Here is a 14,620-nt window from a genome sequence, read left to right on the forward strand (position 1 = left end):
CCATGGTGACAACTAGCTTTTATTCTAGCGAGAGATATAGGAGGGGGGAGCCTTCCCAGTGGCTTGTGTGCTCTTTAGATAGTCAGCATTCTGTAGTTTCAGAATTGAGACTAAATAAATACAGTCCTGAGAGGGAAACAAAAGAAGTTTCTTGTTATATGTTTATTGATCTTGTGATTTCACCAAAGGAAAAAATGTTGATCGAAACACCTAGAAATCACTGATAACTCTACAGAGTTTATGACAAGTTTTTCTTTGGTGAGTAGCTGAAAACCACGCTTAAGAGCTGAAATGACCCAAGTACTCTTAAGATATCCTTATACTGCTTTGATGCACTCAGGTTTTTCTTACAGTAGTATCTTGTTCCAGATAATTTGTAATTTTATAATAGAATTAAGAGATGCATTTATTAAAGTTTCATAATAAAACTTCGGCCTGAATTCAACATCATAACTACTGTTTAAAATACCATACACTGAGAGAAGTGTGTTTAGCTGTGTTTCAAATGATAGAAAATGGGGATGGTCTTATGATCTTATTATGTTTTGTCCTATTAACCATACGAAAAAAGGGGGAGAAGTGTAGATTTGTTAATACACTCTGAATGCATAAACAAAAAAATAAAATAACTGTTTGTAACACAACATTAAACAGCAGCTGCTTAGGTTTAACATGTTTTACACAGATTGAAAACTTGCTTGGTAAAGGTGGTACTTGTTTTTCCCTTTGCCGATATCCGCTCTAGAGCAATATGGATTGATTTAGAAGTGCAGGCTTCATCTTCCAAGGGGTAGGGAGGACAGATCCAAAGTGTTCAGAGCCCATATTCGTGGTTACCTCTCTAACTGCATTTTGCTTTTAGCATTAACAACATGTTTTGCTTTCCAATTCTCTTTATTCTAGTCTATGCAAGGGAAACTTTCTAAAGAAAAATCAACCACTCAAAAGATGATGGAAGAGCTGGAAAAGAAAGAAAGAAACCTACAGAGATTAACAAAAACGTTGCTTGATGTGAGTAGAAAATATTCAAATGGCTTGCAAAGAATGATTCAGTACTTATTTAAGTTAAAGCAGATACTGATTTTGTACATATTCATAGAACATTTTTTAGTTGAAGGCATGATTTTGGTGTGCCAGTTAATTAAATCCATTAGGTTTCTTATAAAATTATAATCAAAAGGCAAATTTTTATTTTTCTTACATCTCAGAATGTAATTTCACAGACTTAACTGCAACACTGTCAAATATTATATAGAGATTAGGTCCCAAAGTAATTCAGTAAAACATAAATTGAATATAAGTAAAATTACCTTTGAAAATCCTTAAGGATGATGCAATGTTGACATTCCATCATTAGAACAGATCACACTTTCTTCATTTAAGTACAAGATGACACACTTGGCTTGCATTTCAGGATATGTTATACAGAAAAATACTTATGTTAGTTTTTTAACTCTCATCATGACATTTTACCTCTGAATACCCAGAATGCATCTCCAAAAATTAGGGACATTTCCCATATAACTGTACCACCATTGTCAAACCCAATAATAATATTCCTTGATATTTGATAATACCTAGTCTATACCAAAATTTCCCCACTTCTTTCCCAGATGCTTTTTATTTTTATTTATTTTTTTTTAAAAGATTTATTTATTTATTTGACAGAGAGAGAGACAGCCAGTGAGAGAGGGAACACAAGCAGGGGGAGTGGGAGAGGAAGAAGCAGGCTCCCAGCAGAGGAGCCTGATGTGGGGCTCGATCCCATAACGCCGGGATCACGCCCTGAGCCGAAGGCAGACGCTTAACGACTGAGCCACCCAGGCGCCCCCCCAGATGCTTTTTATAATGACAGTTGAAACCATCATTCAGTCAAAGACCATGAGTTGCATTTCGTTTTGTCTTGTAGTTTCTCACTTTTTCCATTTTAGTGACTTGTTGACAAACCTGGGCCTGTTATCTTACAGACTTAGAGATTGTCAGGCCTTCTAGATTTGTCTGATTGCTTTCTTAAGGTGTCATTTATCTTGTTCTCTACCCCCTCTATCTCTTATAACCTAGAAGTAAGAGCTAAAGATATCATTAAGGCAAACATTTTTTGGCATGAAGACTTTGTAGGTGTTGTTCACGTCATCAAGTTATTTATGTTTGGTTATCCCACTGTAAGTGATAGAAATACTGATCTCACTGGGTTAAAATGGTAACAGACTAATTCTTTCCATTGTCACATTATGGCCTCTGCAGATAGCAGGTAATCTGTGGAGGGACACTTAGTAACTGTGACTATGCAGTTTATCAATAGTACCTTTTCCCTTGATGGTTTTAGTATTCACTGATGATCATTGTCTGAATCATTACATGATTAAAAGAATCATTTTTTTCTAATTATTTTTATATTTATTAGCTGGCCTAATTACTTCATCTATTAAAAAAATCTTTTCCTCATGAATGCAGGCTGTTTGGTTATTTTGAAATACAGTTCCAACTGGAAAGCTAATTAAATTGCCTCTAGCAATTTTCAGAATGAGAAGTAGATGGTGACAGTTTTGGGGATGAAGTGAAGGTAGCTTTTTCTGAGTAATAAATTATGAGTTCATATTGATATTTCCAATTCAAATTTCACAATTGAAAATTTTTAGGTTTTTTTTTCTTTCTTTGATTTTATATTTATATTTCTTTTTCTCTTATCCTGAAAATTTTGGTTCCTGTCAACGTTAGCATAACATGTATACTTTTTTCTCAATATGCAACAGATAGTTTCTAAGTAACTAAATCATTATTGCTACTAACAGTAAAACTGTAGGATGAGGTTTAAAATTTCTTCATAGTTCTTTTTGTTCTTGGAATAAATTTTATTATAGAAGAATACATATACAACCAAGATACTTATTATGTGACATTATGTGGCATGAGATACTCCTAGAAAGTGAGTCTGGATTTGTCGCCTCTTTCAGATTTACCATAGAGCATGAGATGGCACAGAGGAATCATTGAATCATTTCGTTTCCACTCTTTTAAATTCCTTCTCTTTTCTTTTTTTTTCCTACTGTGAGTATGCAGTCAAATTTGGTTAATGTGTATGTAATATGACTCCACCATTTTGTTTATAAATGGGGGAAATGTTCAGACAACTGCATGGCTTTGAGTACCTTTTCTCTGTTCCAACAACCTGATTTGTGTTTTCTTTATCCATTGCAGAACCAAAGGCAAACAGAAGAGACGTGCTCTTTATTGGATCAGGACCAGGAAGCAGACCAATCCAGGCAGCAGACAGTTCTTACCAAATGGCCACTATCTGATTTGAGTGTGATTGATCAGCTGTTCAAGGAAATGTCCTATTGTTTGTTTGACTTGAAGGCATTGTGTAGTATTCTCAATCAGCGTGCTCAGGGCAAGGAGCCTAATCTTTCATTATTACTGGGAATCAGATGTAAGTCACTGATGCCTTGTCCTTACTGTATTGCTTAGCAATTAGAAACCTGTCTTCATGAGTCAGGAACTTCTTACTGCCTTTTCCCTATTTGTTTTTATCTCCTTTCTTACTTAGATTTATAAATCTCTGAGTAAATCTGTAGGTCTGTGAATACCTGTTATTACTTCATTGCTAGAACTTTCCTCATTATACTTAGAGAAGTGAGCAGGGTCATAGTTGATATGGACTGTTACTTGGCAGAATGCCTACAGATCTACCTGTGGGATAAGCTATGCTGAATCTGTTAATATGTGACTGGAGTGGGAGTTAGGTGGGATATTCCTGATTACTCTTCTAAAAGTAATGATTCTATCGGCTCTCATGTGGGTAATTGTATAAGTTAATGATCCAGCCATCTGTCTGCTGGTAGACTATTTGAGAGAAGATGCTCCTTTGCTTTCCCTATGCAGTGTATGTCTGTGGCAGTTGCTTAATAGAAGTACCAGTGCTGGGGTGGCGACTGGGTGGCTCAGATGGTTAGGCGTCTGCCTTCGGCTCAAGTCATGATCCCTTCCTGGGATGAGCCCCCAGCTCAGTGGGGGAGTCTGCTTCTCCCTCTCGTTCTGCCTCTCCCCTGCTTGTGTGTGCTCTCTCTCTCTCTTCAGTGAATAAATAAAATCTTTGAAATACACACACACACACACACACACACACGCCCGTGCTGTCCCAAGAGCTAATTTTCATGGCCTATAGATCTGTGCCCTTGTCAAGCATATGCACTCTGGTCTTGTCCCTTCCAATATGACATCCACCCACTGTTCCTCAGTTCCATGTTCTTCCACACATAGTTGTGAGAGCTGCCACAGGAATATCCTAGTTTCCCTTCTGTGCTGCTTTTGCAGAAACACGCATCTCTGCATGTGGTTCTAAATTACTATAATACTGACATGTTGGTCTCTTTTTAATACAGAAGAAATGGGCATAAGTAAGGAGAAAGGATTGGAGTAAGACCATAAGGTTAATACACTTACTATGTTGTATTATACTATGTATAATATGGTTAATATGAGACTAGAATGGAGACTAGTTTTATTTACAGATTCATCAAAAAGATTCTACCATCTGGCGCCATGATAGTTATTTTGACAAACCAAATAATACTTCCCATCAAAGTATATCCCTTGTTAAATGAAACATAACTGTGCTCAGAGATGTCAGCAGAATTTTCCCTTTCACTTCATAGATGTGTATATACATAAGTGTGGGTATGTAAAAAAACACTTAAAAGTATAAGTGTATTGACTTAGTAATTATTAAATGCTTTATATAGTCCAAATACTAGGGTACAGACAATGCAGTTGAACACAGCCCTTGGCCCACACACAAATTAAATTACTAGAGCATTGTGATAAGTACTATAATTGAGATGTGGACGGAGGACAATGGGGGCCCAAGGGGAAAACTAACTAAATGGGAAGAGCTATGAAGGCTCTGGTGTTTGGCTTGAATCTTAGAGGAGGAGGAGAGGTTTGCCAGGTCAGCACGGGGCGGTCTAGTTAGCAGTGATCTCTTAGAACAAGAAGCAAAAACTCACACAGAAAAGACTGATTCTCTTCACCATTTTAGAGGTAGCCACCCCTTCAGTTATTTGGTAACCTACATTTGTATTCTCCTGTATAGTATTTGTCAGCTTTTCCAGTAATTAGATTAAGAGAGTTATCCAAATGTGAATAAAAGGGAGATTCAAGAACTTTGTCACATTCACCTCCCAGTGTATGCCCCTTTCAGTCTTTTTAAAGTTTAACCCCATAATCCTTACCTTATATCTTGGTACTGTGAAAATTTGACCAGTTCTAGCTAATTTGTCAAAAACCAGTGGATTATTTTGACTCCTTATCTCCTCACTCCATCCATTGTCCATTGACACTGTTCACCCCACCCTTCTTTTTTTAAAATGCTCTGCTGCCACGGTTTCCATGGCTTTGTTCTCTAGGTTCTGCTTCTGCCTTTATGACTGCTCAGTCTTAGTCTTCTCTGGAATTCTCTGCCATTTAAATTATTAGTGTCTCCCAGAAATCTTTTGTTGCTGATTTTTTTTGTTTCTTTTTTTAAACTGGATCATTTGTGGGGTTTTTGGTATTACGTTATATAAGTTCTTTACATATTTTGAATATTAACCCTTTATCCAGTATATCATTTGCAAATATCTTGTCCCATCCCGTAGATTGTCTTTTTGTTTTGTTGATGGTTTTTGTTTTGCTGTGCAAAAGCTTTTCATTTGGGCATAATCCCAATAGTTTGATTTTTGCTTTTGTTTCCTTCGCCTGAGAAGACCTCTCTAGAAAAATGTTTTTATGGCTGTCAGAGAAATTACTGCCTATGTTTTCTTCCAGGAGTTTTGTGGTTTCTGGTCTCATGTTTAGGTCTTTAATCCATTTTGAGTTTATTTTTGTGTATGGTCTAAGAAAGCAGTCCACAGTTTCTTTCTTCTCCACATAGCTGTCCAATTTTCCCAATACCATTTGTTGAAGAGATTGTCTTCTCCCCATTGTATATTTTTGCTTCCATTGTCAGAGATTAATTGGCCATATAAGCATAAATTTATTTCTGGACTCTGTATTCTGTTCTGTTGATCTATGTGTCTGTTTTTGTACCAGTACTATGCTGTTTTGATTACTACAGCTTTATAATCTATCTATCTTGAAATCTGGGATTGTGATACCTCTACCTTCGTTCTTCTTTCTCAAGATTGCTTTGGCTGTTTGGGGTCTTTTGTGGTTCCATACAAATTTTAGCATTGTTTCACAACATTTGTGAAAAGTGTTGGTGTTTTGATAGAGATTACATTATATCTGTAGATTACTTTTGGTAATATGGATATTTTAACAATATTAGTTCTTCCAATCCATGAGCTCGGTATATCTTTCCATTTGTTGATGTCGTCTTCAGTTTCTTTCATCCATGTTTTATAGTTTAGGACATACAGGTCTTTCACCCCCTTGGTTAAGTATATTCCTAGGTATTGTATGCTTTTTTGGTGCAATTGTAAATGGGATTGTTTTCTTAATTTCTTTTTCTGCTACTTCACTATTAGTGTATAGAAATGCAACAGGTTTCTTTATACTTCTATAATTTTGTGTCCTGCAACTTTACTGAATTCATTTATCAGTTCTTTGGTAGTCTTCAGGGTTTTTTGCAAATAGTGTCATCTACAAACAGTGAAAGTTTTACTTATTCCTCAACAATTTGGATGCCTTTGTTTCTCTTTTTATATATTTTCTCTCAGTAATCTTACCCATGTCCTTTGTTTTCTGGTAGCGCTGTCTCTTTGACCCACACAGACTTTTATCTCTTACCCTGCCTAGAATGTCCCTTCTGGGCTCTTGATTATACTTACCTTGTATTAGAACCAGTTATTCTATAGGCATCATAGACCCAACTATATCCAAAAGAGAACCTACCTTTCTTTCCTCCCTGAACCTGCTCCTCCTCTCAGTGAGTACCACCACCATTCACCTGTCACCCTAATCCAGATTTTTCTCCATCCTACTCTTTTCCTTCATCTGGGTATGTCCTTTGCCTAGTCCTTAACCCCTATACAGCTTATGATAGTTGAGCTCTGTCATTTCTACCAGTCCCTTCCTAGCATTCATTCCTTCCATTACATCTCCATTGCACTGTTGCCTTAAATCAGGCTTTCAAAGTCCTTCATCTGGACTGGTCTCTCTGTCAGTTGTCTTGCCCACTTTCCCCTGCTAATCCATTTTTTCACATTGCTGCCAGAGTGATCTAACTTAATGGTGATTCTGATTTCCTGATACTTACAGTCCCCTAAAGTAGAGATAGATAGTTCCCACCTGCCTCTTTAGCCATATTTCTTGACCCTTGCCTTTCATAATTTGTGCTCTGCCGTTTTAGAGCTGGTTACTTATTTTCTTGACATTTCTCAGATTCTTTGGTTTTCTGCTTTTGTACCTTTGTTCATCCTGCATCCTCGGCCCAGCCGGTGAACCTGTGCCCTCTCCAGTTAGGCTGTTGTTCTCTTCCTTGTGCCACTGTAGCTGTGTATGGCAGGACACCTACAATACCTGACTGTGCTTATTTGTTTATAAAGTATATGTAAATCATTAAGAATAAACCACCACATCCATTATTTTGCTGGCCTTAGCATCTAGCATAGTGCCTGGATCATGGCAAGTGTTCAGTTAGTGTTTGTTAAAATAACAAATAATCTGACTCTTACACCTCCAATAAGCCACCAATGTTCAAGTATAAGGAAGGATTTATTTTACAATTACTAGCTCCATCTGCTTTTTACATTGAGTGTCTTGACAAAGAGAGGAAGTGACGTATGTAATTAAAAGCCAGCTGTCTCAGGGACTCACCCTCAGTCATTCAGCCATTGGGCAGCTAGCCATCAGCCCAGGTCAACTGCATGGGGTTGTAGCATTCCATATATATACACATATATGTGTGTGTGTATTTATATATATATGCATAGATATAGATATATGTATACCTATATATATACATACACACCCGCACACTTACCATATGTTTTGGAAATTTATGCTTTCATGCCAGTAAAACCATTTTGCAATCTATAAAAATTTAAGCTATCACTCCTTAATACAGAAGTGATTTTCAGATTTTTGTCAAGTCAGAATGAGTGCTGTAGTTGAGCTTGAAGAGAGCTTATTAGAGCATGCTTTTTCCTACTTTTGAAATGTTGTCATCCTTTAAACAGTTGAAAATGTGTATACTACTGTATGGATTTAACACAGTTTAATTAACAAAAATTTAAAAGGAGCAAGTAAGATCTATTTAATACCGAATGATATATCATTTAAACCTGAACCTGACTGATATTCAGCATATAGCATTATATTTCTAATGATAATTAAGTTAAAAATCCTAAAATGCCTTTGTTAAAAAAGTGTGAGACATTGTCCGTATTTTATTTCCACAGCAATGAACTGTTCAGCTGAAGAGACTGAGAATGACTGTAACCCAGAAACACTCACTAAAAAATTGTCAGATGTATGCCAGTTACGGAGGGACATCGATGAATTAAGGACTACAATATCAGACCGCTATGCTCAGGACATGGGAGACAACTGCATTACCCAGTGATCACTATTGGTTCCACAGCAATAATGACCCATTGTTAAATGCTGCTGTGTTACAGTTCTTCATATTTCTTTTTAGGAGCCATAATGGAAAGTCGCAAGTGACATAGCACTTACACATAGGATTTTTTTTTTCTGTGGATTTGTTTTACTGGGGGAGAAAGGGGATTTGATGAGGTTTTAAAGGGGCTTATCTAATCAGGCCAAAAAACCAAATTACTATTTGAAAAATGTGATGAAGTGTACAAGAAAAAAAAAAAATCTGTCTTCTCAAACTACTGATGGTAGGACCAAGCTGTGAAGAGTGCTCTTCAGATAAAGGGGTAGGATTTCTTTTTATCTGTAGTTGTGTGTGTGTGTGTGTGTGTGTGTGTGTGTGCACGCGCATTTGTGTTTATTCACAGAAGTATAAGGATTTCTAGGGTCAAAGCAAAGCTTCTAAGAAAGACACACACTGTTTATTCTTGTATTTCTTTTTCTTTCATGTAGAAGCTTGTGTTGTACTTTGGGGTTTTCAAGGGCTGGCTGAACAAGAGTTCCAACAGCAGGCGAGTGTTTTAATAGTAGCACAGCTGGCAAAACCATTTGTCTTTTGAACAACCACTGTGCCGAGATGATGAGGTGGTGGGGTTGGGTTGATTTTAGTACTGTAGATAGGTCAGCTATTTTTCCAGAGTGATTGTGGGTTGCCTTAGAAGTATGAAATTTTGATGTGATAATCTTTTTCATTAGCATTGCAATTTATATATCACAAGGCAACTTAACATAATTTGAACTAATTTTAACATGTCCCTTACTATTTACAGTTTTTCACTTACATGTATCAATGTAAACAAAGCCATAAAGAATTAATGCTAACCTTCTAAGGCCACTGTTGTAAAAGAAGGATTAACAGAGTCACTCTGGAACAATAGTTTATTTATCCAATTCTCAGACGTTTACATTTTAACAGTTTTGTATGTTTTAAAGTTTAAGAGAAAGCCAGTCTGTATTCTTTATATCTGAATTATCACAAACATAAAACAAAATCGAAACCAGGTGATATTTCAATTACATTTGTTAGGTAAAGTACATTAAAAACAGGGTTTTTCATATAATACAAACTTGACCATGTTAGTTTTTATGGAGTACAGGATATCATTATGAAATGCAACTGATTTTTAATGTAGACATACAATTATTTAAACTTCCAAATGAGTATTTTCCTGTTTCAGTTGGAATTTTGGAAGGACTGTATATTTTATTGCCTTCAGAGCATTTACTACATTCTTTTGAATATACTTAGTTAATGGCAGTCATTGTTCTTTACAAACTGGTTTGTTTTCTTGATGCATCCAGGTCTCACGTAGGTCAAGACTAAATAAGAGGTAGAAGGATAAGGGGTTTGAAATTCATCAGGATAATACTGTTTGGGGTAAGAAGAGATCACATGTCTGGGGTTTTTTTTTTTTTTTTCCAAACTTATATACTGGTATAAAGGCTGCTCCTAGAAAATATTTTTCTTAAATATTTTCAGCAGTGAAAACATATGTGGGATAAAAACTTCAAGGAAACTACCAAGGAAGACATTCAGTTCAGAATTTGGCTAATATGCAGCTCTCAGTAAGTTATTTTGTGGTTATGTTACAACAGTCAGTTATAATACATTGTAAGGATATCAAACTTCCCTTTTGTTTAGTGCCTGAGTCCTCCCTACTCTTACTTCTTAGGATCTGGGCGCTAAGAAATCAGTGCATTATAATGATTCTGCATTCCAAGTACCTATCCTAATAAGGAAAAGTCACTTCTAAGAACGTGGCATTCTATTGTGTTCATTTGTTTTTTAATGTGGGTGGCTTGAAGACAATCAGGGAGTGGTAAATTTATACCAAAAATCTGATGCAAAGAATTCTGCCTTGTAAAAATATCTGTAAAAATGGGCCTTTATATTAAGTAGATAATAGCATCTGAAAGAGATAAGCCACAGTGCAGCACACAACATTATTACATTATCTCTGCATAGAAACCCCCAACCCCTACCCCTCAACCTTCACGGTTTTGGAAATAAAGGTACCCTAAGATGATAGTACTAATGTGCATAAATAATCACTGATTTGGGTCACTAGGTTCTTAATGTCTTTTAGGTTTTTAGTATATGTTTTGGGGTTTTATGGTATTGCTGTTTTAAACAAACTTTTGGTCATTTGCTTTAATTTACTATAGATATATTTTTGTCTTCTGGCTTAGGATAAAATATTCAATTTTTTAAAAAGTTTTCTAAAACTTATAGAATTTGACTTAATTCACATGTCTTGAGGTAAAAATGTTTTAATTTAGAAAATTGACAAACTACTACTGGTGTATTTCAGTTTCCAAAATGTCTACCTCCCCATAAATGAAAAAGGAAAATAAGATGTGATAGTTTAAGTATAACCCTGAGTTACAAAACGTAGTCTGGAGTTTGTGAAGGGACCTAGATAATAAGTAGACAGTCTTGGAGGGAATATTTTGGGGGAAATGAAATAGTAGTATTCTAATTTGTCAGCATTTAATTTTGATTTTATTTTTCAGAAAATTCCCTTTTCCCAAGATAACCTCTCCTGTTAGAATGTAATAATATTGCTATCTCATTGAAAACAAAGATTTTACTGTTACATCAAGTAAGATGGGCAAATAGAAACACTATAGTGTCTTATCCTAGTTTGAACTAGGATGTTCTCAGAAGTTATTATACTGATACATGTCTGAAATGAAAATTAACCTAAATTTAGAAGTTAAATCTATTTGCTAATTTCCTTAGATGTGAAAACGTTTTAATTATGCTTTTGTGAATTCCATGCTTGTCTTCTTAGGAAGTGTCTTATGTAGTATTAACCTTTATTATTGGTCGTCTGGATTTTGAAGGTGAGCTTATTCTGCCTCAGTCACACTAAAGCAGGGATAAAGTAACAGTATCTCAGTTAAAGACCCAGTTACCTGTGCAGATAAAAATAACTGAATCAGAGGTACAATGAATAGTTTGTCTTTTCATTTGATGTCTCAAGGATGACTTTAGTTAAACTGTTAGTAAATATTCAGTGACCTCTAATTTTAAAAGCTTAAGTAGTGACTAGGTAAATCATGCCTGGATTTCTTTTTAAATAAGTGTGTTCCCTTTTTACATTTGAAATGGGATTCAGTATTTAATATTAACAACATTATTTTTTCGTGAAATTTATTTTGGTCATGACAGTTTACTTAACTGAATTAGATTTCTTTCAGTACCTTGTTAAAGACAATCTCAAGGGCTGCAAAGTGTTGCTAAAATGGATATTGTACATTTCTGACTCAGTAATGAGCTTATAAATTAATTTCATCATAGTTCAAGACATTACTAGAAATCTCTTAGAGAATATTTTTAAAAGACCACTTTATTGAGAAAATGTTCTTTCGATATCAGTAATAGTTAATTGAATAACTTAGTAGCCGAGAATTTGGGACTGTATTTTTACATAGCATAATTCAGCTCAGGCACACCTTTAGTTTAGATTATTGGCATTCTCTTATGCAGATTTCTATGATTGAAGATATGTAATTACAGTAATAAGCAATTCTCATAACCATGCACACTCAGACTCTATCATTTGAACTGTCAGTAGCTATAGCTCTCACAGCCAAAGTTAATTCATTTTGTTTCCATTTTTGACAATTTTCAGTGTTCACAAAACAAGAAAAATGATTTCCTATTTGGTATAAAGAGTATAATAATTTCCAACTTTACCCCAAGATGCCATGGTGGTATATTGCTCTATGATGATATTATACATTTAATCATGAAAGGGGAAAGCTTTTGGGTTTTTTTTCGTACTCAAAAGAAGTACTGAGTATATTAATGTGGTTTCAGATCAATAAGTCATTAACAACACTATTGCAGCTGCGTACAGAGAGAACCTTTTGTGCCTTTTTGCCTGCAGTAAGCATTCGTTCTGTTTTACATGAGTTAATAAGAATGTTGATGATTATGGCACCTTGTTCTTCTGTAAATAGACTTGATTAAGGATTTTTTCTTAAGCAAGGAGCAGGTTTTCATTAGTAGGTTGGATACCTTAGGAAACATGAGAGGATGTATGTCTTTGGAGCCCAGCCTTTCCCAGTATAGTGAGCAGGAAACTCCTTCGGAATGTAGTTATTTGTGTGTGTATGTGTGTACATATATGTATAAATATTTAAATACAGAAACATAAAATTTGGCATCACATTGGTGTGATGACAAGAAGTAGTAAGGTGCTAGCTAGGTGGTTATGTTAAAAGCACAGCAGAGTGTATAATCAGTCACTATGACTGGTAGTTTTTGTAATCTAGGTTCAGTTTTTGAACCACCCAGAATACCTCATGTGTAAATACAGAGTGGTCATGACTTAATTGAAATACAGTTATTGTAAAAAGAATGTGAAGCCACTGGTTGGCTTATGCCTTCTGATCTATCATTCTTGCCTCTTTTTTTGTAAAGGGGTTATTTTTTGTTTTTGTTTTTTAATAGGGTTTACAGCTAGAATTTTGAATGCCAAAGTTCTATTTATTAAATTAAAAAAAGTTTTCAATGTTAATGGCTAAGTATTTTTCCACTGGACTATTGTTTGTGATGTTGGAATTTGTATTTACAGAGAAATAAATTTTTTATAAAAAGATATATGTCTTCGGGAGTGCTAATGTTAATGTTAATATAAGAATGTTAATATGTTAATATAAGAGTGTATTAGAAATTTCAGACTCCACTGAACTCTCAATGATAAGAATATGCTGACTTGACTTTTAGGTAAAAACTTTCTATGAATTGAATACACAAGAGAATCTTTGACTAGAACATGGGTATTTCTGCTTTTAGTCTATCTTACAATTTCTTTTCAGTTTCTGAAAAGCTTTTTCTCAGGGTCCTCCCATGTAGGGCACTGAGATTCTGAGATTTTCTGATAACAAGTTCCATAAATACAAAGGTGTGCCTGTATTTATTTTAGCTAATAGTGCTGTGTCCCCCTTTTCAATTTTTAAAATCTCTGTTTAAATCAAGAGTTTTCTTTCTACTTTTCCAACAGGCAGCATTGTTTCAGTGTTTCATATTGCCGTAAGGTTGGGCTGGCAAGTTAAATCTTTTTTATTTTCCCCCTTTTAATCAGAGGTTGAAAGCTTACTGAAACAGACACAAATACAATGTTGTTAAAACGTTACTCCACAGGGGACTTGACATCTCAGCTCGGTTTGCTAGCCTAGGCCCAGAGATGCCCTGTGGATGGCACCCTTGGTCCTTGTTCTAACACATATGGACGATAGCCTCAATATCTCTAGGAAGTTGGTTAATATTTGGATTAGCAGTATCTGTTTGTAGTTCAACTAACTTGGCATTGCTCTGTTAGTCTTTTATGAGGCATCTAATTCAGTTAACAGTTAGAGGGACCACTTTGGAAATCATGCGTCACAAACCATTTAGGTTGCAAGCAAATGTCTTACAAATAAAAACAGAGTGGATAAAATCCGAGAATATTTTTAAGGTGATTAGTAAAGAGGTCTCTTGTTCAGAATGAAAGATATGAGTATTTTGATGGGGGGAGTCAACAAAGACCTTTTGATAGTGTACATCCCAGTGATTTTGCCAATGGTTTGAGCTTCTCCCTATGCCAGCTTCCCCTAACCAAACAGAACCATTCTGTGTTTCCACACAGAAGACTCCGTTTAAAGAGGCGTGAGACACATTGTTAGTAATGGCACAACATGGTGGGGTGTGGATCCAGCAGAGCAAACATCCTTTAAAAAGGAACAAAATCTTAACTCAGAAAATGAATGCTGTTGCATCTAACTTTAAGTTTGACAGTGTGTGTATACATAAGTCTGGAGAAAAAAAATTTAAACAGAAATAGTGTATACAGCTGGCATCCCTTTTAAACAAGAAAGCAAGGTAATTTAATTTATATCTTGTGTTCCTACACTGATCATTTAGTCATAAAACAGTGGTTAAACTTGTTTAATCGACTGTGATCTAAAAATAATGCACAGCCATTGCCTTCTATGCCATCATCAACATCCTTATCATCATCATTCTCATTAACCAACATTTGAACACATGCCA

At 35.4% G+C, this 14,620-nt stretch overlaps 1 protein-coding gene across 3 annotated transcripts in view; it reads left to right on the plus strand.

Moving 5' to 3' along the window:
* The window catches only part of CEP85L (centrosomal protein 85 like), a 161,300-nt gene extending 148,113 nt beyond the window's left edge, over nt 1-13,187 (plus strand). For all 3 annotated transcript variants that reach the window (XM_048226184.2, XM_026504696.4, XM_044386278.3), the window contains 3 exons: nt 904-1,011; nt 3,199-3,430; nt 8,382-13,187. In XM_048226184.2, coding sequence (XP_048082141.1) covers nt 904-1,011; nt 3,199-3,430; nt 8,382-8,545 — 504 coding nt within the window. In that variant the 3' untranslated portion in view covers nt 8,546-13,187. The remainder of the gene's footprint in view (nt 1-903; nt 1,012-3,198; nt 3,431-8,381) is intronic.
* The last annotated feature ends 1,433 nt before the right edge of the window (nt 13,188-14,620 follow it).

This window comes from Ursus arctos, unplaced genomic scaffold, assembly GCF_023065955.2.
Source record: "Ursus arctos isolate Adak ecotype North America unplaced genomic scaffold, UrsArc2.0 scaffold_13, whole genome shotgun sequence".
NCBI lineage: Eukaryota > Metazoa > Chordata > Mammalia > Carnivora > Ursidae > Ursus > Ursus arctos.